Source organism: Aotus nancymaae, unplaced genomic scaffold (genome assembly GCF_030222135.1).
Source record: "Aotus nancymaae isolate 86718 unplaced genomic scaffold, 86718_ANA_hifiasm-v0.15.2.pri h1tg000021l, whole genome shotgun sequence".
Classification (NCBI taxonomy): domain Eukaryota; kingdom Metazoa; phylum Chordata; class Mammalia; order Primates; family Aotidae; genus Aotus; species Aotus nancymaae.
In genome coordinates, this window is record NW_026988433.1 from 29531949 (window position 1) to 29559886 (window position 27938).

A 27938-nucleotide genomic window follows, 5' to 3' on the forward strand; every position below is an offset into this window, starting at 1 on the left:
AGGAACAACCAAGCATATCCAGCTTCTGTGAAGACTGAAGCTTACACTATTTTGGGGGCTCTGATTCATGAGTATTAGCTTCTACTGACCTGTTGATATTACCTCCTCTTATTTTTGCAACTCCACACCTAATCTTCTTTTTTTTCTTTTTCAACCCTTTAACACCTCTGTAACCAATATTCCTCGCCTTAACTTCCCTTTGGTTGAGCTATCTGAAAACTCAAGCTTCAGAACTACAAATAAGAAATTATGTATTAAAATGAGTATGAGGAAAAAATGCACAAAAAATATTGGAGACTTCGAGATTTAGGTCTTTCCATTCTGAGATCTTTTAAAACAATTTATCGGAAATGCTTCCCAATTTCCCTAGACTTCCCTCTCTGTACCTAGAATACTGCAAATTCTAATAACTCCTGAAACTCACATGTGCCTATGCAAATGAGGGTCTAAGCTTTATTTACTTCCCAGGAACCTAAGCTTTATGTCTTAGAGATGTAAACTAGTGCAATAAGACAAAAATTTAAAGTTCAAAAATTGGAAAAAAAAAAAAAAAGGAACAAAGCCATTACTATTACTAGGTGATACAATTGTTCACATCAAAATCCCCAAATAATCAACAGACTTTTTTTTTGGAATTAATATGAGAACTTAGCTAGCTTGCTGTTTTAAAACAATGTATAAAATTAATTTGCATTTCTGTACTTTGGAAATGATTAGAAAGATGATTTAAAGGGCATCATTACAACACACCCCCCACTTACCCCAACCAACCAACCAACCAACCAAAACAAGCACCACCTAGGATTATATCTTGCAATAGATGATCAAGAACTTTACATAGAAAAGTATAGAATTTTACTGAGGCCCAGATGGGAGGATTGCTTGAGTCCAGGAGTTCAAGACCAGCCTGGGCAACATAATGAGACCCTGTCCCCACACACACACACAAAAAAATTGAAAGTCACTAGCAAGAAATACTATGTTCATGGATAGGATGATTCTGTGTCTTAAAGATGTCAGTTTTTCTCTATCATTATCATTGCATCATTGTAAACCTGCTCTTCTTTCTCCATTCATTGTTTATAGGGAGTTGAACTTGTCAAATGAATGTCTACAGTGATATGTATGAAGCAAAGGGAAGAAGCATTCTTGCTGACTAACTATCAGACCTTTTGCAAACAGGATGCAGGTAATGAATAAGAGATACTACATTTTCTTACTTTTTTTAGGTTAATAGACTTGCTCCATTTCAGCCACTAATTTTTATTCTTGATTCAGTGTCACTGATATAGTTTAGCTGTTCCTCTTAGTTTTCATATTTATCCATATCCACATCGTTGTAAATTACAGCATAATTTTACATACTTTCATAAATTATTATTTTTTGCCACTATTAGGGACACATTACATTTATGTTAGGAAAACCTGGAAATGTGTTTCCTTTATTTATATCTTATCTTACTAAGGTAACCCCACACCATTAGGGTTGAGGTATATGTGCTCACTTTAAAGCAGCTGGTATTGTTCCTAAGACGTTGCACAAGCCCAGGCTTTTAACTAAAGACAGAAACTTTTCACTGACAAAAAAACTACAAATGCTCTGGTAAGAGTAGGAATGATTCTGTATTAGTTCTCTGTTGCTGCTGTAACACATTACCACAAACTTAGTGGCTTAAAACAGTACAAATTTATTATCTTCCAGTTAGTTCTGTAGGTTCAGAAGTCTGACACTGGTCTCACTGGGTTAAAATCCAGGTGTTGGCAAGTTTGCATTCCTTTCTACAGACTTTAGAGGAGCTTCTGTTTCTTTTCCTTTCTAGCTTCTGAAGACTGTCTGAATTCCTTGACTTTTGTTTCTTTTACTCCATCTTCAAAACAAGTAACAGAGCGTTTAGTCTTCCTCACATCACATCATTCCAACCTCCTCTTCTGCCTCCCTCTTCAACCACTATGTTGGATTTTATTATGTTGGATCCTGGATAATCCAGGATGATCTCCCTTTCTCAAAGTTCTTCATCACATTTGCAACATTACTTTTGCCACCTAAGGTAACCTTCACAGGTTCTAGGCATTAGGACATGGACATCTGGCCAGGAATGAGGGCAAGCTCTCTAACTTCCTGTTCCTTCCCCCTGCTCACTCTTCTCTGGCCACATTGCCCTACTTCAGACTTGGTGTTCACTTACTCTTTCCTTGCAGTAAAATGCTTTCACCCAGAGATTCTTATGGCTTACTCCCATACTTTGTTCTTATTTCTGTCTAGAAATCCTGCCATGAGCACTATACCTGAAATTTATCCTATGTTTTCTAACCTCTTACCATGTATTGTTTTTCTTCATAACACTTCCCACTCCTCTGTGGCTCCCCTTCTGAAAACTAATCTCCCTTACAGTAGAAACTTGGTCAGCTTTGTTCCCCTGTGTTACTCAGGGTCTAGCTCAGTGTCTGGTACATAAGATCTATGATGCATGAATGAATCAATTTTTTAATTTGATCCCTTAACATCACATTTTTCTTTTCAGTAAACTGGATCACAGTGAAATCTCTATAATTTGAATTAGAGTGTAATTCAAATTGAAGTATGAGAGCTATTGCCATTGTACTTTGTTATTTCACTGAGACTGCTATTTGAGTAGCCAGATTTTCAACTGATATCAGTAATACTGAGTGTTATATATTAAGTATCCTTCTGTGAATACCCTACTATTGATTGTATTCTCTTGGAGTAGGGATTGATAATAATAGTGATAAAGACAATTAGCATCATCTTTGCTAGCATTTATGGAATACTTGCTATGTGCCATTAATAAGTCCTTTACTTACATTATTTTAATCTTCTCACTCCATGAGGTCATAAAATATGCATTTACTCTTTTGTCTACCCAAGAAAACTTACCCCCTTACCCAACACTTTCTTTAGGAAACTGCTTATCTCTATTCCAACCAAATGGTTTTGGGAACATCCCAAGAACAATCCTTTGGCCTTTTGGCTGTCAGGATGGATATATGAACCAGTCTGGATCAATCAGAATCCTTTAGTGGGAATCCAATAGTTAACACATAATCCATATCAAGCCAGAGTTCTTCCTCTCAGTTTTTGGGCTTACTATGGGAAGAGAGACTTTCTTTTCCTCTGGGGTCCAAAAATGGCAAGGATATGGCCTGGAGCTACTATGGCAAAGTAGACAGAAGAAATGGATCAGGGACAGGAGTCAGATGCCCTGACTTATACAGTACGTGGTCACATTTTCTCCACTTGATAGGTGAATAAACATGTCTCAGAGCTGTTATTTTCCACAGGACAGATAGCTTGTAAATAGCTAGTGAATGGGGGGATTTTACCCAGCATCAGCCTGATTTCATTATCTGTATTTTCTTTCACTTTGCTGTATGCCCTGATATCTTAGCCACTTACTCTTTCCATTCTTCCTGGTTTCTGAAAACACATGGCAAAGAAATGTGCACTCTTTATTTCTAAAAAAGTATTTCTTGGACAGTTGTTGCTCATCTGTACATCTTATACTTGATGAATATGTTCACTTGAGGGCCTAGGGCTGGAATGACAAACAGGCCGCATTTCTGTGTTAATTCCAGTGGAATAAAAGTGGTTATTTACAGCTTTGTGTTGAGAAGGATTCTGAGGCTTCATCTGGCCTAGCAGAAAAGGAGGAAAGTGAAATAAGAATATAAGCTATTAAATTTGCTCAAAATGTTTGATAACTCAGATTGCATTTTGGAAATACGGAGGTATACTTTTCAGCATCCAAGAAGCGTTGAGCTTGTTTTTCAGCTCAAAAGGTATTTTGTTAGCTAGAAACTCAACTTGTGCACCAAACCAAATTCCTCAATAGTCTCTTCACTGTGGAATGATGATATCTTCTAATGAACATCTTCCTTTGCAAAATGCCCAGACAGTTCTATGCTACAACGATAGGAACAGCAACATGACCTGAATTTAGATTCTGGAACAGAATGTCATTTATTGGGACAACTCTTTTTTTGGTGAGAGAGATGCTAAATCACAGCCACCCTGAGAAAATTGTCATGCACTGGTATTGTTGAACATTTTCTAACAATCAAATTGGGCCTCACATTTTGTTGGTTGGAAGTTCCATTTCTTCATCTTTGGTCCAAGTTACTTAGCAATGACCAATCAAACTATGTGCCCACCATATTGTTTTGCATGTTTGACTAGAACATTGACAGATTAATAGGAAGGGTAAATAGCAGAGCACAACTGCGGGGGCCCAGTGTGGGGCAGCAGGATTGACTGCTCCGGACTTTGTTGTGTTTGCTCAGAGGAAGCCGCAGCAAAAGCCTGCTGGGATGAGGTGACCTGGGTCATGGGCATTTGTTTTTTGTCTCTATAGAAAACAATTGTTTTCTCAATGGAAGATGGCTTTTTTCTGAATCTACATGGTTCCACCGATGAGGAAGCATTTGCCATTCCAGGGTGCTTGCTAAAACACAGACATACAAATAAAAAGGCCACACAAAAGTTCAAATTTACTGTATTTTTCAGAGAATCCTTTGACTTATGTTAGCTAGGAGAGAAGCCTTACTTTGGAAAATTTATCTTCAGGGTCTCTGAACCTTCATCTATTTACTGCTGATTCCCAATATTTGATGCTTAGAAATTTGTGAAGTTTCAAAATCCAGCCACCTTTTCTTCCCCGACAGGTTATGAAGGCAGAACCCATTAACATGTAGCACTGTTGATTTTGTAAACCCTGGCTTTGGTAAAAAATTTATTTTGATTTCAAAATTGCTCTGAATTGGTATGGATGAAATACATTAATAATAAAGGAAAACCTACTTTAGGTAAGATTTAATTAATCAAAAGTGGTGGCTTGATTTAAAAGCCAGAACATATTTTTGGTTGATAGATTTATTTGAGCATGACTAATTTTACATTTACAAATTTATCATAGTTCTTTAGAAAAAGGTTTACTTTAAATAAAAGACTCCAAAGGGTTCCACATGGATTTTTGATGAATTACTATTGATCATTCTTGATGTATTTTATACATATGTATATACACACACACATACATACATGTATACATACATACAGACATGCATAGAGATAGAGACAGAGATTGGAGATAGAGAGGGATCAAGAATATACATACATATGTGTGTGTGTGTATATGTGTGTATATACATATATACACACACCCCTATATATATGTGTGTGTATATATATATTCAATCAGCCAGACTCTTTTCCTGATCTGGTAGGAATGAAGAGGGGGTCAAATGGCACTCTATGATTTTCTGTTTAGCAGAATTAAATTACCAAACAGAAAATCATAGAGTGCTATTTTTCAACCTTTTGTTCCTCTTCACTTTCTCTTCTCTTTACTCCTTTCCTTTTTTGTCCTTACCTTCCTAGAGCTTAGGGCTTAGGAAGAGCATAAGAGTGTTATTGATGGTGGTTGTGGAAATCATTTTAGTTTCTGGCTGCCTACTTCAAGTCCTGTTGAGCTTTTTGCATTTCTAAAACTGAGAGACCACCATGGGATCGGGTGGTAGATGGTGGTGTACTTTAAACAAATGAACAAAACCCCTCCTCCAAAAATCAAGGAATGAAAACCTCTCAGTGACATTAAAAACTAAGACTGATCTGAGTATTAAGAAAAATCAAGACATCTGCACTAATATTATATCCTTTTTATTCATTTAAAATTAACCAGTATTTATTATGCACATCCTCTCTGCTACTCAGAGGATAGTTTCTGCCCTCGGGGAGCTGATAGTCTTGGGTTGAGGCATGGGGAAAGTTAATCATCCAAAAAATTACAATATACTATTCCCAATTCCCCATAGTATTAATTACAATATAGAGAGGGGGAGTGAGACCAAGAGACTGGTACTAACTCTATTTTTTCAAGACACAGGAAGATACATGCCTCTGTGGTTCTGTGGCTCTTTATTTAGGCTAATTTAATCTCATTTGCAAGCCATAAAACAAATAATGATTGTCTAGTTGACACCTATACTATAGAAACATGGTAAGACTTGAGAAAGAGCACTGGACTGTAAGTTTTGTAGGGCAGAAATTGCACCTGTCACATTCACTGTATGGAATGAGACTGGAACTCCATGAATATCTGTGGAACGAATGGATAGATGAGAAGCCCGAAGACTGAAGTTGCCACTTATTAGCTGTGTAACTTTTAGCATGGCCTGGGGTCTGAGTATCTGTTTCTTCACCTATCAAATGGCTCTGTAATACTTGCCCATGTCACAGTATTATCATAGGATCAAAATGTATTTCTTTAGCATCTATTATATGGGAGGCACTAGTCTTAAGGATATTACATGTGTTGACTAGATATGAGGCAGGTACTATTATAATTATTATTCCCATTTTACAGACGATTATGTGTCGTTGGTTCTTTTGTCGACTATAAAGTACTGTATTAATCAAAGAAATGGCATTGCAATTACTATTTCTAATATTCCAAAACACAGAAGCATGCAGATACCCTCTATGAAGTTCAGTCTCTCGTCTGACTCTGTGTCTGTCTTACACTGCAGTTCTCTGAGATTTATAGTATGAGAATATTTTGGGCATCCATTTTAATTAAGGATCTTTGAATGATACAGAATTAAAAGCCTTGCAAATCTCCTCCAGAAAGAAAGATATATCTTCATTTCGAATATGTATGCCCTGGAATTGGAACCAAAAAGCCACCAGGACTTGCTGCCATGCAACAGATGATGAGCTTCTCTTTGACTCCATTTTCCCCATGGGCACAGGGCCTCTCCCTGCTTTTCTCTGAATGTGTGTTCCATTCTTTTTTCACTTCCACATGGCTTCTTCTGTTTCTTCATCATGTGGTTTGTCCATAATTGCTATGGCCTTTCCATCCCCAGTGCTGTCTTGTGCACTTTTGGTTCTACTCTCGCAATTTTTTCGTAAATAAATGAAAGAAAATGATGGGAAAATAATCCCATCATTCTAATTGCTGAGATTGGTCCAGCTGATTTTCTCATGCACTGCCACATCACAATTCTCTGGTCAGCTGATGTTACAAACATCTGGAGCAAGGAGGGAAGACAGTGTCCTGAGCTGTGAGCCTGGCGGGGTCTGTGACAGGGATTGTTCCATCCACCAACTGAATGTAAAATATAATTAAGGAATCAATTTCATTATTTGCTAAATGTACCAAATAGGGCTTTTTATTAAATAGTCTCATATTAGAAAGAGAATTTGTGAATAGAAATTATAAGGCTTCTTTATAATTTTAAAAATTTAGTTGTGTTAAAACTTTTTGTTTTTAACCTGTAGGTAGTGACCTTCAGTTTATAAGAAGAAGAGTTTTGAGATAATGACCTCTCAGATTTTAAGTCAAATGGGAGAAGGTAGTGAAGTTAAGTTTTAGTCTCTGTTATGTGATCAATTTGTAGCAGGTTACACAATCAATTTCATGGGTTACTATCTACATTTTTAAAAAAGAGAAATAGATTGGAAAAATAGAGAGGTCAATGTGCTATATACATCTTAAGATGTTCTTGTTTCCTGATACTTTGATTTCAGTTATACACATGTGGATATTTATTGGCCATGATGTAAGATGCATTTCTTACCATGGGATGTAGACCGAAAGCTTATGTTACCAGTGTAGAGGTTAAGACCTGGGTTTGGGGTCCTATGACCCTGGGTCCAAATAGCTCTACCATTTAGGGACTGTGTTACCTTACAACTCCAAACTACAGTTTCCTCTTCAGCAAAATAGGTTAATGTGACTTACCTCATACAATTAAGATGCCAAATCAATGTGAGCAGGGTGCTTAACATACAACTCAATGTAGCTTTTATTGTTATTTTAAATGAAATTGACCTCTGTTGGCTGTTTAGGTTAAGTATGGGAAGTTTCTGGAAATGATTTACATCAGAGATGTGGATAGGAATTATGAACTGGGATAGGAAGTAGAGGAAAAATAAAGAGCAGAGAAAACATCTCAGACATTTTCATGGCAACAGGAAAATCCATTTCTAGGTCCTTTCATGTGTTCTAGGTGACATTCAAATCTCTTTTTCAATGCATCCATGAAACACATTAATATTGTATATTGTTATGCATGCACTGATCCAATCCACAGAGATTCTTGAAAGAATGATGGGGACATTGGTAGCTCACAAGTTGAGTAAGGAAAGGAAAAAGTGGAGAGTAATGCAGTGAGACACCATCTATTTCACCTCTTTTTTGCTGCACAACAAATGCTCCAGAACATAGTAGTGTAAAACAACAATTTTATTATGCTCATTCATTGTGTGAGTCAGGAATTCAGACAGAGCACAGTAAGGATGACTTGCTTGTGCTCCATGATGTCTGAGGCATTCACTGGGCAGACACAAAGGCTGAGGTTGACTCAAATGGCTGAGGACTGGAATGATCTGGAAGCTTCTTCACTCACATGCTTGGCACCTGGGCTGGGGTGATTCGAAGGCTGTGTTCAGCTGGAACTGCAAATCAGCACGACTACTCAGGGCCTCTCTATGTGGTGTGAACTTCTTTATAGTACAATGGCCTCAGGGTATTGGTGCTTCTCACAGGATGGCTGGTATCTCCAAGAACAAGTGTTTCCAAAAGACAAAGAGGAAGATGCATTGCCTTTAATCACCTAGCCTCGCAAATCACATAGCATCACTTCCATAGTCAGTTGGTCAAAGCAGTCACAAACCCGCCGAGATTCAAGGGGTGGGGACAAAGATCCTTTTTCTCATCAGGAAGAATTGAGAATCGAATGTAAAAATTAAAAGGATGGTAACAAGCAAAATCTTTAGTTTTGCCCTTTATACCTTCACATTCTCACTGTGATTGAACCACAGATGACTCGGGTAAATAGGCAGAGACCATGAGGAGTCATTTATGTTTGATTGTAGATGGTGTCTTGAGATTTCTTCAGAATGGACTGAGCTTCCTAATGATACTTTGCTTTGGTTAATTCTGAAACAACTTCATATTTGACTTCTCCCTTCTAAAAGTTAAAATTAAAAAGCTGCCAGATATCAGGAGCACCAGCCTGGGACAGTGTAAAAGCCTTGAAAAATCAGTGGGGCAAACAGCTTTACCAAACCACAGTTAAAAGTCTCCTCTGTCTCTCCATTCTTTCTACATTTTAAAGCAGGTTCTATCTTTAAAAATCTCTAGTTAGGGACACTGGGATGAGAAATAGAAGAATTTTTGGGTTTTAGTCCTGAGTTCGTCACTACAGAGTGTCCTGAGCAAACCATTTCACCTTCAGTATGTTCCATGCTCTTTGAGGTCACTTTCAGTATTCAACGACTCATTTTATGGCTTTCTAAATGGCCCAAATATGTTAATTTTATGAGCAAAGTAAGCTATACATAATGCATTTTGTACACATAAACTGAAAATGTGACTTACGATCTGTCGTTTTACCTGTCAAATTAGCACAGATTAAAAACTCAATGTTGGTGAAAGTGCATTAATAAAGGCCTCTTCTATCATGCAGCTGAACACACTGTCTAATTGATGTGGCTTTTCCGCAAAGCAATTTGACTTGATATCAAATATGTTGAAACATCCATGCCCGTTGATTCCACTCATCCTTTCTGAGAATCTATCTTGTAAACCTAATTAGAGTGGGAGACCAAGATTTCTGTATAAGGATGTTCACTGCTATGTTACTAATAGTTACGCAATAATGGAAACCACCTATATTGTCCAATAATCCGAACATTTTATAACTTACAGTGCATACAAATAATGATATTATGTGGCCAGAAAATCAGATTTTCTTAAAAAAAGTGTTCATACACAATAAATTTGCATAAAGTAATTAAAGTCTGTATAGAGAAAAACTGTAAGGAACTGCATCAAGATGTGTAGATACAATTAGTGCTGATTTTGTCTGTGTTTCGAGGTCTTTCTGTTTTTCAAAAATCTATAATGAGTGTGTATTTTTTTTTTTTTTTGTGATGGAGTCTCACTCTGTTGCCCAGGCTGGAGTGCAGTGGCATGATCTTGGCTCACTGCAACCTCTGCCTCCTGGGTTCAAGTGACTGTCCTGCCTCAGCCTCCCAAGTAGCTGGGATTACAGGCCTGTGCCACCACGCCCAGCTAATTTTTGTATTTTTAGTAGAGACGGGGTTTCACCATGTTGGTCAGGCTGGTCTTGAACTCCTGATCTTGTGATCTGCACACCTTGGCCTCCCAAAGTGGTGGGATTACAGGTGTGAGCCACTGCACCCAGTATGAATGTGTAATATTTTTATAATCAGAAAAGAAAATGAATGATATTGATATATGTTTTTACACATCATTTTCTTTTCTTTGTGTCAAATCCTGCATCCAAAAAAAGAGAGCTGGCAGGTTTGTGCCTTTCTTAGTTGTTTTTTTTTTTTTTTTTTTGAGACAGAGTCTCGGTCTGTTGCCAGGCTGGAGTGCAGTGGTGCAATCTCGGTTCACTGCAACCTCTACCTCCTAGGTTCAAGTGATTCTCCTGCCTCAGCCTCCCGAGTAGCTGGGACTACAGGTGCCCACCACCACGCCTGGCTAATTTTTTTGTATTTTTTAGGAGAGATGGGGTTTCACTATGTTGGCCAGGATGGTCTTGATCTCCTGACCTTGTGATCTGCCCTCCTCAGCCTCCCAAAATGCTAGGATTACAGGCATGAGCCACTGCGCTGGACCGCCTTCCTGAGTTTAAGACTCACAAATGCTGTGCCTTCTGCCCCGCACCTTCCCAAGCTCCCTGCTCCCTTTAACACCAATTGGACGTCCCATACTGGGAACTGGATCTGAGATGTGAAGGTGCTCTGGGGCTGAGAAAGGAAGTCAGCCAGGAGGTCGGATGTGAGATCTTCCAGGAGGTCAGGTGCGAGATCTTCCAGGAGGTCAGGTGTGAGATCTTCTGTGGTTATGCCCTCCTACAGGCACTAGGCCACCCAAGGCCTGCATGTGGCCCCTGGTTGAAGGCCTCAAATCTTCAAGGCTATTAGCTAGATTTTACTGGAGTAAATTACCCCTGCTTTGCAAGAACATTAACAAATTACCATGAAAATGCTGTCATGACCAGCACAAATGTCTCTCAAAGGCTCACTTCAGCCGGCTCTTTTTGTCCCAACTCATAAGATTCACTTGTTAGTTCTACAAAAAGGGAAAACTGAATCTTGAGTTAATTTGCACTTTGGGTGAATTCATCGATTCGTTTTTTTCTCATAGGGTTTGGTTTGTGTCCAGGCTTATGAACAACTTCTGTAAGCAGCAATAGTAGTTGTGTGGGTACTTGAAATGGGAGAGAATTCTAAAGTCGATGCCTCCTGTTAAACAACAAGAATGGAGAGGATTGCCTCTTAGTCCAGAGTAAAAGAGATCTGAATTAAAAACAATGAGAATTTTAACTTTAAAAGTCTGATTCTGGAAGCAACTACAGGCTACAACTTGTACGTATTATAGTTTGCATTTTGAAACTTACTAGTCTGGTTAATAAAATTACATAGCCATCCTATGAATGTAACTATCATTTAGTTACATTTATTAGAATGCATTACATTTAGGGTCCTTGGATGGATGATACGCACCCAGTGAATCCTAAGAAACTATGCACAGATACATTTGGAATCCAGAATGGCAGGTCCCAATTATGAGGATGAAAACTATATGCATCAATTCCTCTTTGAATGCAAGCATTCTATAATTATCTGATCATTACATCTAATTAAAATTTAAATGCAGGCTCAATAAAATCAAGAAGGTGCTTAAGAAGTTTATTAAATAATGATACTTAACATAAATTTGTATAGGCTGAATTTATGTTATCAGTGAGTTTGTTCTTAGATTGACTCACATTCAGAAATGTTATTTTCCAAAGCACTAGAGTATGAAACTTTATCTATTTTGTATATTTTAATTAAAGTTTGGTATTGGTACAAATTATTTCCATTCTGAAATAGATGCACCTGGTTAGGACAACCAGAGACCCAGGTAGGAAAAAATCTAGCTTTCCCGGTGTGTCTTCTAATCTGCATAGAGGTAGAATACCCCACAGGAGGGCTAAATATGTAAAGAAGAGAGAAAAACAACACTCCCAAAATGGATACATAGAAATTCTCTAAAATACAAAAAAGTTTGGTTTTTAGTAATGTCAGGAAGTTCCCCAAATTAGAATAGCTAGATCACAGCATACATGAGGTTTTGTGTCATTGAAAATCAAATCTTTTAAATTACATATGGCAATGGGCACCATAATCTTGTTAATGCTTTGAGTCTCAGGATATCCTAGTCTAGCCCTGCTCAAATGAAAAGGGTAAGCTTAAGCTCTCTTGATATTTGGGCTTTTAAAATAGAGACCATTTACTGAAGTGCATTGGCCCAAGAGAAAAAACAGTAGACATCAGCCCACCTGTTCCACCCTCCAGTGGATCCTGAGGACAAGACCCTCACTCTTACCATCAGGACTCTTCAGGCTCATGGTTTGACTTGGGATGGGTCATTGCTCTCCTTTAATTGTGTTTGGAGATGGGAACAGTCCCAAAATGCACTGTGTGTAAAGATTTATATCCATCAGATCATTTTGCAGCCATCTCCCATTTTTCAACAGGGGTCTTTGCCTTTCTGTCTAGTCCCCATTCTCCCCATTAATACAATAAAGGATATTCTACATTGTAATATACAATGGTTATATAATGATTAGGTCAATATGTACATATTTTATAATTCTAGTAAATAGCAAATCTTAATTTTATAAATAAAATTCTGGTAAATACATGGGTTCTCGTCAGTGATATCCACAGAGAAGGAGAATGCTTTCTTACATCATATTATCCAATATGTAACAGACAATTTATGGTGGTAAACATTTTTTTTGCTCAGGTGTTTGAGAAACTTTGGTCTGGTTCTCAGCATGGCTCTCTCACATGTTTTTGGTCAGCTGTGGATTCACTAGGCAGCAAGGCTGATTTTGGCTGGGGATTGGTTGGCTGTTGGCTGATCTAGAGGGCATTGTCTGGGAAGACTGGGTGACTTGGCTCTGCTCTGTCTATCATCCTTTAGCAGGCTAGCCAGGGCATATTCTCATGGCAATGGCAGAGTGCAAGACTGAACAACTCCAATAGTGCCTCCCCTTGAAGTCATGCTTGTGTTTGCATTCGCTAGCATCACATTGGCCAAAGCAAGTCATATGGCTGAGCCTAGATTCCCAGTGGGAGGTGCCACAACATTATATGGGAAAGGGATATGGATGCAGACACAGGTGAATGACCCCAGTCCTAAATACAATCAGTGTACCACATGGGGTTACATTTTAAAACATTATATGATTTATTTTACGATCAAAAAGTGGAAGAAAGGAAGATGAAGAGAGGGAGAGAGAGAGAGAGACAGAAGTCTGTTTCTGTTTATAACTTATTATTAGAAGCGATGATTACTTTTGCTGAATTTATTCATTAGAAGTGAGGTACTACTTTCAGCTCATACTTAAGGGAAAGTGTTACACAGGGTGTGAATCACAGGAGTGAGGGATGGATCAGTAAGGAGTATCTTAGAGGCTGCCACGACAAAACCTTCTGGGAGACTGATGTGCACCAAGAATATTGAATTATTCAATATTGAATTACTGTACAAAGATGAAGGGAATATTCAGACCCTTCATCTTCGTACCTTGAGGATGTATAAAATTTTATTCACGAGGCAGTAATAAATAACAAACAAACATAAAAGTCCGGGATCAGACGGATTTATAGCTGAATTCTACCAGAGGTACAGAGGAGCTGGTACCATTTCTTCTGAAACTATTCCAAACAATTGAAAAAGAGAGACTCCTCCCTAAGTCATTTTATCAGGCTGGCATCATCCTGATACCAAAACCTGGCAGAATGCAGCAATAAAAAAGAAAACTTCAGGTCAATATTCCAGATGAACATTGATGCAAAAATCCTCAATAAAATACTGACAAACCAAATCCAGCAGCACACAAAAAGCTTATCCACCACGATCAAGTCAGTTTCATCCCTGGGATGCAAGGCTTATTCAACATGCACAAATCAATATACATAACTTGTTACATAAACAGAACTAAAGAAAAAAACCACATGATTATCTCAATACATGCAGAAAAGTCCTTCAATAAAATTTAACATCCCTTCATGCTAAAAACTCTTAATAAACTAGGTATTAATGAAACATACCTCAAAATAAAAGCCATTTATGGCAAACCTACAGCCAATATCATAATGAATGGACAAAAGTTGGAAGCATTCCCTTTGGAAACCAGCACAAGCAAGGATGTCCTCTCTCGTCCCTGCTATTCAACAGAGTTTTGGAAGTTCTTGCCAGGGCAATCAGGCAAGAGAAAGAAATAAACAGTATTCAAATATGAAGAGAGGAAGTCAAACTGTCACTGTTTGCAGATGACATGATCCTATATCTAGAAAACTCCATCATTTTAGCCCAAAAGCTTCTTAAGTTGATAAGCAATTCAGCAAAGTCTCAGGATACAAAATCAATGTGCAAAAATCACAAGCATTCCTATACAGCAACAATTGACAAGCAGAGAGCCAAATCATAAATGAACTCCCATTCACAATTGTTACAAAGGGAATAAAATACTTAGGAATGCAGCTAACAAGGGAAGCGAAGGACCGGTTCAAGGAGAACTACAAACCACTGCTCAAGGAAATCAGAGAGGACACAAACAAATGGAGAAACATTCCATGCTCATAGATAGGAAGAATCAATATCATGAAAATGGCCATACTACTCAAATTAATTTATAGATTCAATCCTCTTCCCATTAAAGTACCATTGACATTCTTCACAGAATTAGAAAAAATTACTTTAAAATTCATATGGAACAAAAAAAAGAGCTCTTATAGCCAAGAAAATTGCAAGGAAAAAGAGTAAAGTAAAAAGAGCAAAGCTGGAGGCATCATGATACCTGACTTCAGACTATGCTACAAGGCTACAGTAACCAAAATAGCATGGTACTGGTACAAAAACAGACACATAGACCAATGGAACAGAATAGGGAACTCAAGAATAAGACTGCGTATTTACAACCATCTGATCTTTAACAAACCTGACAAAAACAAGCAATGGAGAAAGGATTCCCTATTTAATAAATGGTGCTGGGAGAACTGGCTAACGATATGCAGAAAACTAAAACTGGACCCCTTCCTTATACCTTATATAAAAATTAACTCAAGATGGACTAAAAACCCATAACTACAAAAACACTAGAAGGAAATCTAGACAATACCATTCGGGACATAGGCACTGGCAAAGATTTCATGATGAAAACGTCAAAAGCAATTGCAACGAAAGCAAAAATTGACAAATGGGATTTAATTAAACTAAAGAGCTTATGCCCAGCAACAGAAACTATCATCAGAGTGAACAGACAACCTGCAGAATAGTAGAAAATTTTTGCAATCTATCCATCTGACAAAGGTCTAATATCCAGAATCTATAAACTTAAATTTACAAGAAAAAGAAACGATTAAAAAGTGGGCAAGGACATGAACAGACACTTCTCAAAAGAAGACGTTTTTTGGCCAATAAACATATGAAAAAAAGCTTAATATACTGATCATTAGAAAAATGAAAGTCAAAACCACCATGAGATACCATCTTAACGCCTGTCAGAATGGCAATTATTAAAAGTAAAAAAATAACAGATGCTGATGAGGCTGTGGGGAAATAGAAAGGTTTTTACACTGTTCTTGGGCAGTCAAATCAGTTTAACCATTGTGGAAGACAGTGTGGTGATTCCTCAAAGACCTAGAACCAGAAATACCATTTGACCCAGCAATGTCATTACTGGGTATATACCCAAAGGAATATAAATAATTCTATTACAAAGGTACATGCATGTGTATGTTCATTGCAGCACTATTCACAATAGCAAAGACATGGAATCAACCCAAATACCTATCAATGATTGACTAGATAAAGAAAATGTGGTACATATACACCATGGAATACTATGCAGCCACAAAAAGGAATGAGATCATGTCCTTTGCAGGGACATGGATGGAGCAGGAAGCCAATATCCTCATATCCTCAGCAAACTAACACAGGAACAGAAAATTAAATACCGCATGTTCTCACTTATAAGTGGGAGCTGAACAGTAAGAACACATGAACACAGGAAGGTGCCTGTTGGGGGTCGGGGGAAGGGGCGTATCAGGATTAACAGCTAATGCATGTGGGGCTTAATACCTAGGTGATGGGTTAGTAGGTGCAGCAAACCACCATGGCACATGTTTACCTGTGTAACAAACCTGCACATCCTGCACATGTATCTTGGAACTTAAAAGAAAACAAATTTACTCATGAGGTACTGTGGATTCTAGAGGGTATAATGGAAAGTTTTAGGGCTGTGGCTTTGAAACACTTTTGATAGCATTCCACATTTGGAAATATAGTTTTCATCCCATCTTAGTAACGCCTCCACCCAAATTGCTTATAATGATGTTTATCTCACTATATGTGATATATGTGGATATTAAATTTCCTGTTCTAGTCTACTCTATTCAACCCCATTTGATTCCATTCTAGTCTATTTACATAACTGGTGTTTGTGTCTGGCCAAATTGACCTCACGACTAGTAGTTATAAAATATTTATTTAGGGAAGTTAAGGAGAACTAGAAGAGGAAGCGTTCAGATAGTGAGACAGAAAAATCTTAACTCCTCAGTGAGTCTTGATAATCCTGGTCGAGTAATAATCCAATAGCTACCAGTTACAAACTTTTACTATGTGCCAGGCACTGCACTAAGCTTTTATGTCTATACTTTGTATTCTGTTTAATTTTCACAGCGATCCCAGTATATATAAGTCTCGTTTTCAGTTGGAAATGAGGGAACGGTTTCGTTAGCACAGGGGAAACTGGGGCTCAAATGACTTAAGTACTTTGCCGAATTTCACAAAGATAGCAAGCAACACAACCTGAATTTAAACCTGCCAGGAGTAGCTCTAAAAGCACAGCTCTTAGTCATTGCCATGATCTTTTCGAGGACACTGCCCCGACCATGGGTAAGCAATAAATAAAAGATATAAATGCATTGTTTTTATTCTGCACGGATAGGGCTTAATGAGTAATCAAAGCAATGACCCGGTCACTTCTTCTTGAATATTTAGCCAACATACTGATGGTGCAGACGTGCCTAGATTTTAACTGATGTGCAGACATGCCTAGATTTTCTATTCCTTTTCTGGTTTTACTCCTTAAACTTTAAAGGTCTGGTTGTCTTATCGAAAATGATGTATTTCTCCAATGCAGTAATGCTTTGCTTTTACCTAAAAAGCTTACTTTACTATACATTTAGTCTTTGCACACATATATATTTTGTGTGTGGCTTTTTGGGGGCATTCTGGTTTGGGTTGGTAAAGAAGGTGGGCTATAGCACCTGCTTATGATATATTGAGGTATCATAAACATTTTAATCAATTTCTTTGTTTGGAATTAGGCTATCTTTTATAGCTTATAAAAATGGAAATAGGCTGGGCGTGGTGGCTCACACCTGTAATCCCAGGACTTTAGGAAGCCAAGGTGGGTGGATTGCCTGAGATCAGGAGTTCGAGACCAGCCTGGCCAATATGGCGAAACCCGTCTCTATTAAAAAATACAAAAAAAAATTAGCCGGGTGTGATAGTACATGCCTGTAATCCCAGTTACTGAGGAGGCTGAGGCAGGAGAATTGCTTGAACCTGGCTTGCGGAGGTTGCAGTGAGCGGAGATTGCACCATTGCATTCCATCCTGGACAACAAGAGTGAAACTCTGTCTCAAAAAACAAAACAAAACACAAAACAAAAATGGAAATAACATTCAGCTTTCTTACCATCTTTAGATGGATTAGCATACCTGAGTCTTAAACTCCACTGTATCTACCCTTGAGTAGACATGCCAAAGAGTCAGATATTATGAATGTGATTATTTTTCTTTGAAACGTATTATATTTGCATGGCACTTTGCAACTGACAAAGCTCTTTTCTAAATATTTTTCTTCTTTAGATCCTTAAGAGAACCCTGGGATGAAAAAGGGGTAGATAGTTTTATGAACAGTTTTCTAGCTGTAGAAATGGAGATTCTGCATGGTTAAGTGCAACATATAGAATAGTTGATGTGCGCTAAGTCGTTTAATCCAAATCTCAGTGTTACAAAGGAGGGAACCCAAAACTCAGAGAAGTTAGGTGACTTATTCCAGGTCACACAGCTAGTGTGTGTCAAGAAGTCAGTCAAGAATTCAAGTCTCTAGATTTCTATATCAGCACTCTTTCTACCGCACTCTGCCACCCCTGATCCAGTTTGTAAGTATAAATGTAGACATAACAAATGCATATCATTTATGTCCACATGTCTGTAAGTGTTATGGAAATATTTTATAAAGCAAAGTGGGTCTGGAAGATAGTCTATGTATATATTTTTTTCTCATCAGAAATGTGTTATTCAACTTCTTAGCAGACCTAAAATTTCCTGACTTAAATTTCGAAGCCCATGATATTGTCTCTCCTTTAAAATGGACAATGTAATGCAGGATTATGTTGTTAGGGGATTATAAAAAGCTATTTGTCATCTTCAAAAGTGAGAGGGAGCTCTGATGTAGTTTAAAAAAGTAAAGTTTGTTGCCTGAGCTAAGTGATTAGACTGCCAGCAGTCTTTTTGCATTCTCTTCAAGCATATGTTTCAAATGGCATATTTGCATATGTGTAACAATATAAAATAAAATTTCACCATAATTCAATAAATGGGATTCAAAAATTTTATTCTCATAAACATTGTGTTGTTTTATTGAAGGTTAGTAGAAGACAGTATTTTTAACCAGTCTGTACTGCCCTAAAGCCCACAGACATAGAGATTCAACTGAATGGTATTAAGTTGTTCTACAACAAATCTACAACAGACTATAGACTGCACAGAGAACATCCCAGATGATTATGGTCAGTTGCTTCCTAACTTGCCTCCAACCCACTCCTCCATGACAACAGGAACTGAAGCTTGTTAGAAGTTAGGAGTCAATCACCAGTGACCTTACACAGTATCCAAATTCACACCCTCTCAAAATTTTGCAAAATATGACGTATACATTTATGCTCACATATATATTTAGTTCCCAACTTACAGATGGGGTTTCTTACTAAAGTATGTTTATAAATAGGTTGTTTATAACTCAAAACACATTTTCTGATAGAAATTCTCCATCCAAAAACATTTACCAAGTGCCCAAAGCTTATCCCTCAAGCAGCTCCCATTTTTCTGGTTAGGTTCTGAAGCCAACTTCAGAAACCTTTAAGGGCAAAACTACAGGTCCCATTGCACAGAAAGATAGAACTGTAGAGTGAGTCCAAGACTTCACCCTCAGGCCTCAGTACTGGACCCTACTCAACAGAGATAGGGAGGTGCTGACTAAATCTGCTTACTCTTGCTTCTGTGCACACAGCTGGACTGCATTTCCCAATGTGTCTTGCAGTTTGATGTGACCATGCAATTTGTTCTTGTCCACAAATACATGTGGAAGTGATGATTACCATGTGCCGACCTGGCCTGTAGTATTTTTTTGTTGTTCTGTCCAATGTTTGGAAGAGAATGTCCCCAAGACCCTAGGGGTTGACCAAGCAAAGGTCCTTGAATTGTTGTGTAAAGGTTACCTGCTATGTACCCACATGGATCGTTGGATATACAAAAATAGATTTCAATGTGTAAAGTCACTGAACTTTTGGGATTTATCCATCAGAACAGCAAGCCTTAATTAATACTCATTTTAATTTTAATTAATTAATTAATTAATTTTTGAGACAGAATTCCACTGTCACCCAGGCTGGAGTGCAGTGGCATGATCTCGGCTCAATGCAGCCTCTGCCTCCCAGGTTCAAGGAACTCCCCTGTCTCAGCCTCCTGAATAGCTGGGATTACAGGCGTGTGCCATCATGCCTGGCTATTTTTTTTTTGCGGGGGGGGGGGGGGAGTTTAGTAGAGACCATATTGATCGAGCTGGTCTCGAACTCCTGATCTCATGATCTGCCCACCTTGGCCTCCCAAAGTGTTGGGATTACAGGCATGAGCCACTGCACTGCCTCAATTAATACTCTTTACAAGTCCTGTGCCCTTGGAGTTAAGCCACTTTGGATTGAACTTTTCAGAAAGATGTGGATGGCAGTAAAAAGGTGCAGTATAGGAGGAGGCTCTGGGTAAAGGGCAGCTTTCAAGGTTACTGAGGAGGCAGGCATTTTGCAGTAGAGGTTATGGAGAATGACAGGGGGAAAGGCTTCTCAGAAGTGGATGATGGCTCAGCCATGAGTAAAGCCAAGCTGTGGCAAGGGCTCCAGGTAGAGCAAAGCCAGTGTCCACAGAAACTCTACCTACACAGTGTGCTTCATATAAAGACCTTGTTAATTTGCAGTGTTGCTTTACATAAGTGTTCCTTTTTGAAATATCTAAGTTTTCATTGAAAGTTGTATCTACAACTGTAGAAAATTGCAGCCTATTTGTGTTAGGCCATTTTTGCATTGCTATGAAGAAATATTTGAGGTGGGGCAATTTATTAAGGAAAAAGGTTTAATTGTCTCATGTTCTGCATGGTGTACAGGAAGCATGGTGCCAGCATCTGCTTCTGGTGAGGCCTCAGGAAGCTTACAATCATGGCAGAAGGTGAAGCAGGGGCAGTCATCTCATGTGGCGAGAGTGGAAGCAAAAGCGGGGGAGGTGCCACACACTTAAAACAACCAGGTCTCCAGTGAACGCATTCATCACAAAGAGGATGACACTTAGCCATTCATGAGGGATATACTCCAAGGATCTAAACACCTCCTCCAAGACCCCACCTGCAAAACTGGGATTATATTTAAACATGAGATTTGGAGGGGACAAATGTCCAAACTATATCACTAATTAAAAAGCAGTGGCAGCTATGATAATTCACTTTTTAGATCTGTGGTAAGGCCATGCTTTCCAAGGGCTGCTCTCAGCTAGTGACCAAGTATGGCAGACAGACTGAGGTGAGCCTTTCCTGGGAAACATGGGATCCCTTTTATGGCCAACTTTAGCTTGAGGACTCCCTCAAGTTCTAGATATTTTCTTAGACTGCATGCCAGTCTTGGAAGCTTTCACCCACCCTTTCTTCTTCCTTTACTCTCTCCTTCCCTCAGGCTCAGATTTGTCTTTTCTCACATCTCCCACAGATGTTTCCCCTAATAAGCTTTTTTTTGAGCATTTAATCCATCTTGGTGTCTCCTTCTCAGAGGATCTGAACTTACCCAGAAGTCATTCTGTTATTCTAATCTTTCTGTTTGTGACTGTAAAAAAGGACAAATTCTCCTAAATTGTGAGAGATCCTGTGGTCACCTGTATAGTTCTCCGACTAGCTGAGATTCACTTACAGACCATGAGTGTTAGCCCTTGAGCAGTTTATAGCATTTTAGCAAAGGTGTGGTTACATAGGCTTCTGTGATCCATCCGAGAAACCGGACAAGTTGCAAGAGGCACTGGGAGACAGAACTTCTTGCTTTAAAACACAGGGATTCATGATGGGGATGACAGAGCAAAAATGAATGAACATTTACTAAGATCTAGCTGAGCTGGATGTTTTTCTTAAGGGATCTCACTGGATTATTAAATGAAAATTCATTTCAGGTAGATATTTTTCTCTCAAAGTGGGGCTGAGGTGCAGAGACAGTGAGGAAGGTGCCTGGCATCACACCCTGGGTAAGAGGCAGAGCTGCTATTTGAACTAGTTTTGCCTATTCTATAACTCATCATACTTGTTCTGTTTCACCACACGCCTTTTCAAGGAACAGTCTTGCAGGGAATTCTTGGAAAAGTACTGTTTTTTTTTTCTACAAAGAAGGTAGAAACTTCCTAGTTTCAGAGTCTGTGGAGAGGGTAAGTTCTTCTCTGGTTTGTTGGATTTGTTCCTGCCCCCAACGTCTTTTTTATGTGAAATGTCTCATAATTAAAAAGTGCAGATTCTATACAGACACAGAGTCTTTTCAGTATAGACCACATTTTCAAAAGTGGTTATTATGCATGAATGTGCTTGGAGAATTAGATTTCTGTGGTCTTGACTTTAATTGCCCTGTCTAGATATGTGATTAAGTTTTTGTTCTTTGTTTCAAGATGACCAGTCAATGGAGTTGTGTAGTTTTAATTTTATCTGAAGTGCAGTTGGAGGACAGGCAACAGAGCCTAATGCTTTTCTTTTCCTCTCCTTCTCAGTTACAATGACCGTTGTTTCAATATTTTCAGGTCTTATATGAAATAACATTCTGTTATGGCCAAACTGTTTTAGTCCAATGTGAAGATTTTAATTTTAAAAATATTGTAATATAAAGGGGTAAAAAAGATTGAATTTTGCTTATGCCTTGATAGCTGCCCCCCACCCGCACCCCCAGGAGGACAGAGCATATAAACGTGAAGTTTCTGGGAAGTAGAGAAAAACAGTTTAATACAAAATTGTAGGTCCCTGTTTTTGAACATCTGTTACCTTGGCAACTCATTCAAATGCTTGAAGTTAAGCTGCTATTTAGGCAACTTAACTAGATGTTTTTGACAGTATGGGAACTAAATATAATTTCAAAACAGACACATGTAGATCCTCATTTAGCTGACCTGGCTGACACAGCAGTAAGACATTGCTGTGACAACTGAAGGAACTGCCGAAAGGAATGTAGTTAAGAAACAACAGCTTTGGTCGGGAGAGCAGGACTGAGGCCGTCACTCTCTCACTGTGTTCAGGAAGATGGTCCGCAAGATGGAGCTTACAGCATCCCTGCTGAACAAGTGCAGGGCATTATTAGCTTCTTCTTTTCTGCACTTTTAAGCCACAGATGAAGGGGCAGACTAGCAGTTTTTGAGGTATAAACATGGAAAAAGAAAAGTTAATTTCTAAGAGAAACACAGTATATACCCTGCCGGTGGCTTCTTTTACTAACTGCCTTAAAAGCTACTTTCTTCCCCCTTGGGAAAATGATTTAGAAATTCAGTCGTCTCTTCATGTTTAGTTCAAATTATAAACTTTCAGAATTATTCCCTTGTCATCATATGCTTTAGATTGAAAGTAGAAAAACAAACGAATAAATAAATGTTTCCAGTGTTTTAAAGTAACAAAGTCAAAGTTCTGTGAACAGAGTAGTTCTTCAGTTTACATTTGTAAACTGAGGAAAGATCACAAAAAAGGGAAGGAAACATCAGATTCAGGTGGGTTGTTTTCTCTGTATTATGAATGGGCTATTTAAGCATCTTAGAAATTGCATTTTTAGAACTGTTTGGGTCAAATAATCATCAGCATCCTGATGAAAGTTTTAAAGCAGATTATTTTAAAAACCAGACAAAGAAAACATAAAGAACAAATGGCTGCACAGAGGATTTTCCTGGATTGTTTTTTTATTTGATTTAATAAAGTAATGCATAAGAAATACCCTTGAATCTTGAATCTGTGGGGAATTTCCTAAAGAAAGAAGATAGAAGGGTTCAGATGAAAGAGGAAAACCACAATGCAGCCTCTAAGGTCTACATATAAGCCTCAACCTTTAAGCAATAATTGATTGGTTGATCTGGGTACCACATACCCAGGCAGACATCAGAGGAAATATTCAATGTTAATTTTTAAAAAATATTTTGCTAATAATTCTTTTATCATGTGTGCTATGTGCTGTTTTCATGGCTAGAATGGTAAATAATGAGTTAAAAGTTTCCTTTTCCTGGTGTAGCAAATGTGGCAATTTTAGCACACTAAAACAGGCATGGAAGGTTTTATATTGACTTTTGACAAATTTCAAGAAGCCAGTTTTGCTTCTAGAAAATGTCTTATAAATGTCAAAAGCCTTTATATTCTAAGGGTCTCTGTTTTAGAGACATAAGTGACAACATCTCAAGTAGACAAGGAAGAGCAGGACAGGTCTCTGGATGGACCTTGGTGACTCAGCTTTTTCCCCTTTCTTGCTTGCAGTTCTCAAAAATAACTGTAGAATATGCTGGAAGTGCAACATTCTGAGATAAAGAGGAACTGGCTGGGCTTCACTTCTGTCCCTCCTAGCACAGAATGACCTGCAGTGCTTTAGCTCAGTGAGTGCAATTGTCCCTGGATATAAAACCCAGGGTATTGGGTTTTCAGGGTCCCTTAGCTGCAGTAAGATGTAGGGTATTTGCAGACAAGACTCTATCCACCCTCAGAAACTTTTCTGAGCCTTGGGGGATCATCCTGCCATAAATCCTGTGCTTCTGTTTTTCGCTGCTGCCTGTGTATGAGTAATCAAGTTGCTTCACTTAACTTGTTCTGTGAGTGTTCTGTATCATTGAACTCAGGTAGGAGATAGAGTAAGTGGTACGTGGTGAACCTAATTCTCAGGAAAAATATGTAGGCCCGAGATTCTTAGTAAGTGAAATTTATCCTTGGTCCAGCAAAAAGGAATATTGTACAAGTGGCTGTTTTGAGTAGAAAACAAGCAAATGTTTTAGAAATCTCTAATATATCTCAGAAATACTTATTCTAAGCTTGACAAGATAAAAATTAGCAAACAAGTTCACTTATTTCTTCTTCTCCTGCTCTCTAAGAAGAGAAAAGGACAAAAAGATACATGGGTTTATTCTTTTTTTTTTTATTGCATTTTAGGTTTTGGGGTACATGTGAAAAACATGCAAGGTTGTTGCATAGGTGCATACGTGGCAGTGTGATTTGCTGCCTCCCTCCCCTTCACCTATATCTGGCATTTCTCCCCATGCTATCCCTGCCCAACTCCCCACCCCCCCGCTGTCCCCCCTCCCCCCAACAGACTCCCGTGTATAGTGCTCCCCTCCCTGTGTCCATGTGTTCTCCTTGTTCAACACCCGCCTATGAGTGAGAACATGTGGTGTTTGATTTTGTGTTCTTGTGTCAGTTTGCTGAGAATGATGGTTTCCAGGTTCATCCATGTCCCTACAAAGGACGTGAACTCCTCGTTTTTAATGGCTGCATAATATTCCATGGTGTATATGTGCCACATTTTTCCTGTCCAGTCTATCATCGATGGGCATTTGGGTTGGTTCCAGGTCTTTGCTATTGTAAACTGTGCTGCAGTGAACATTCGTGTGCATGTGTCCTTATAGTACAACGATTTATAATCCTTTGGATATATGCCCAGTAATGGGACTGCTGGGTCAAATGGAATTTCTATTTCTAGGTCCTTGAGGAATCGCTAAATTAGTTCAACCACTGTGGAAAACAGCATGGGTTTATTCTTAAGGTATGAAAGTAGAAGAGGAGCCTCACACCCTCAGGGATCTTGTGGTAATGTGATAAGACTTCTTGGACTGTGTTGAGAGGAACAGAGAGGAAGTGGTGACCAGGATGGTGACGTCCAACCAGGATGGTGTTCATGAGAGTTTATTTGTGGTAGAAGAACAAAACAAAGCTAGGAGATTACAGAAGATATGAAAATTTAAATGAACATTGCTTTGGACCATGTTTTTCAGCCCCATTGAAACTTGGAGAGTGTTATAAAGATAGACATTTCTGGTTTTGTCACCCTTCTTTAAAAACAGTATCACTCCAGAGCTGGAATACAAGAGCCATGGCTTTATAAGCTTTATACAAATCTCAGATTAATTCAATTGAAGAAACATTTGAAAGTGTGGGAGATTGCAGCACATCCTCAGTTGCAGTATCATCTTGAATAGAAGTCTCCATGACTTCCTTTTGCATTGATTCTCTGTGTAGCCACTTTGCTATATTATCTGAAGGCTCTAAAGTTGAGAAAGACAGAGTTATTTCCTCTGAGAGGTAGTAATATAGTAGAAAGACTTACATGTTATCAGGTATGCTACTACTATTACTAATAACTTATATTCAAGTGCTCGCTAACTGCTGTAAATGTGCTAACTCATTTAATCTTCATGAAAACCTATGAAGTAAAGTGACTCATTGTATCCCTATTTATGGATGAGAAAGTAAAGCACTAAAAGGTGAAGTCACTGGCTAAAAGTCACTTATCTAGTAAGAGATAATGCTGGGGAAGTATATACAGGAGTGTGAGACGTGTGCTGTTCAAAGTCTTAAGGCTGTTGTGACATGGCTGTGAACACAAAGAGGAAAAGCTACTCATCCTAACTGGTTGATAGGAATTACCAGTGGAAATGAAGATGTAATGAAATAAACCAAAAAACAAGCTGATGATTTTGGCAACTGGGCAGTTTTTAATGACATTTAAGACAAGTTTCAGTAAGACAATAGAAGCAGAAACCAACATTCGCTGGGCTAGGGATAGAATTGTGAAGTAACTTTCCGCAACGCTTATGAAGTCTGGTGGTAGTGATAGGAAGGAAAGAACTGGGGACAGAAATCTGAGGAAAAAGTAGATAAGGTCTTTTTTGGATACAGAGATTTGAGTATATTTTTGGCTGATGGGAATAAAGAAGATGGAAATATCATAAATAAAAAGAGAAATAGGATGCTTTCCAAGATGTATTACACAGTTTCCTGTCTTTATCAGCAGAATATAAGAAAGATTTAAAACGTTTTTTGTAATGACTTAAGATTATTATCATGAATTTTGATTGCTATTCCCTGTTATAATTCTGAAATGAGATTTTCAAGTCCTATTGAGATGCTGGTCACTCCAGTTTAGTGAAGTTCTGGCTTTCCTAGGAGAGCTGTGGTGACTTGTGTTTAAAATGGTGAACTGAGTACAAACTATAGACTTCTCCTCCTGAAATAAATCCCTAGAAATTTAAGAAACAATATAAATATGTAACCATCTTCAAAAATAAGGAGAATAAATTACAGAGGGGCAGAGCCGAGAAGAATTCCAGAAAGAAGCAAAGCAGATGGGATTAGATTAAGGAAATTGTAGCTCAGGACCTTGTACAATGGATTGCGGCTACAGAAAGTGGGTGCATGGTTGATGGTAGGGTGGTTAGATGAGATATCATAGTAACAACATCCAGGTATTTAAAATTGGTGTTTTCTATCTTTTTATTGGGTATGTCCTGCCTCTAATTGCTTACATTGAGTAAAGGAGTTTTGTTAGAGAGACAAGGTGGTAAACAAGACAGAAGAAAGAATCTACATGTTTAAGAGACAAGCTATTGTGTAGAACAAGTATAGAAGGTAATTTAACAGGAAATCTGATTTATTAAGATGAGTGAAAAAATCAAAAGTCATTCAACATTTAAAGAAAATTGTAAGCAAGAAGAAGAGTTAAAAAGCTTAGTTAATATTAGAATTTACATCCAAGGAAACAGCTAATAAAGCCATGACAGCAAGGCTTTACATCACATATAATTAATATTATGAGGGAGATAAGAAACAAAAGGTTATTAAGGAGAAATAAAGATAAGAGCAGAAATTAATAACATAGAAAATAAACAGAAAAGTTCACTAAACCAAAAGTTAGATTTTTGAAAAGATGAATATAACAACAAAACCTTTGCTAAAGTTGATTAAAAAAATAGGAACAAGGAAAGAATAAATGAAAGAAGGACTGAAGGTGCAAAGTGAATAAGGAATGAAAAATAAGACATAACTACAGACACAGAGATGAGAATGACAAAGATATATTAAAACTTTATGTTAATAAATTTGGAAATAGGTAAAATGAAAATATCCTAGAATAATATAACATTAAAAATATTTTGTATAAATATAACTTTATATAAACCTTTATACAAGGTAATAATAATCTAAGAAGAAATAGAAAACCTGCATAGTCATTAAAGAAATAAAATTAATATTTTAATAAGTACATTAACAGGGAGTTAACACTTCTTTTATGGCTGAGTTATACTATGCATTTAGAGAATTGATTATTCTAGTCTTAGGCAGACTTCTCCAGAAAAGAATTATCAAATTGATTGTAAAAAATAGTTCCTTTTCTAATTGTTCATTCCTTCCTAAATCTATGCCATTTGCAATATGACTTTGTAGCTTCTCCCATCAAGAGGTGGTGTCTGTTTCCTTAATTCTTGCATCTGACTCAGCTTTATGATTTGC

General features: G+C 38.0%; 1 protein-coding gene across 1 annotated transcript in view; it reads left to right on the forward strand.

The window, feature by feature from the left end:
- The first annotated feature begins 1107 nt into the window (after positions 1-1107).
- CUNH12orf42 (chromosome unknown C12orf42 homolog) overlaps positions 1108-27938 on the forward strand; it is a 159230-nt gene continuing 132399 nt past the window's right edge. The window contains 2 exon segments of the mRNA XM_064379912.1: positions 1108-1152; positions 1154-1189. Of these exon segments, the coding sequence (XP_064235982.1) occupies positions 1108-1152; positions 1154-1189 (81 nt within the window).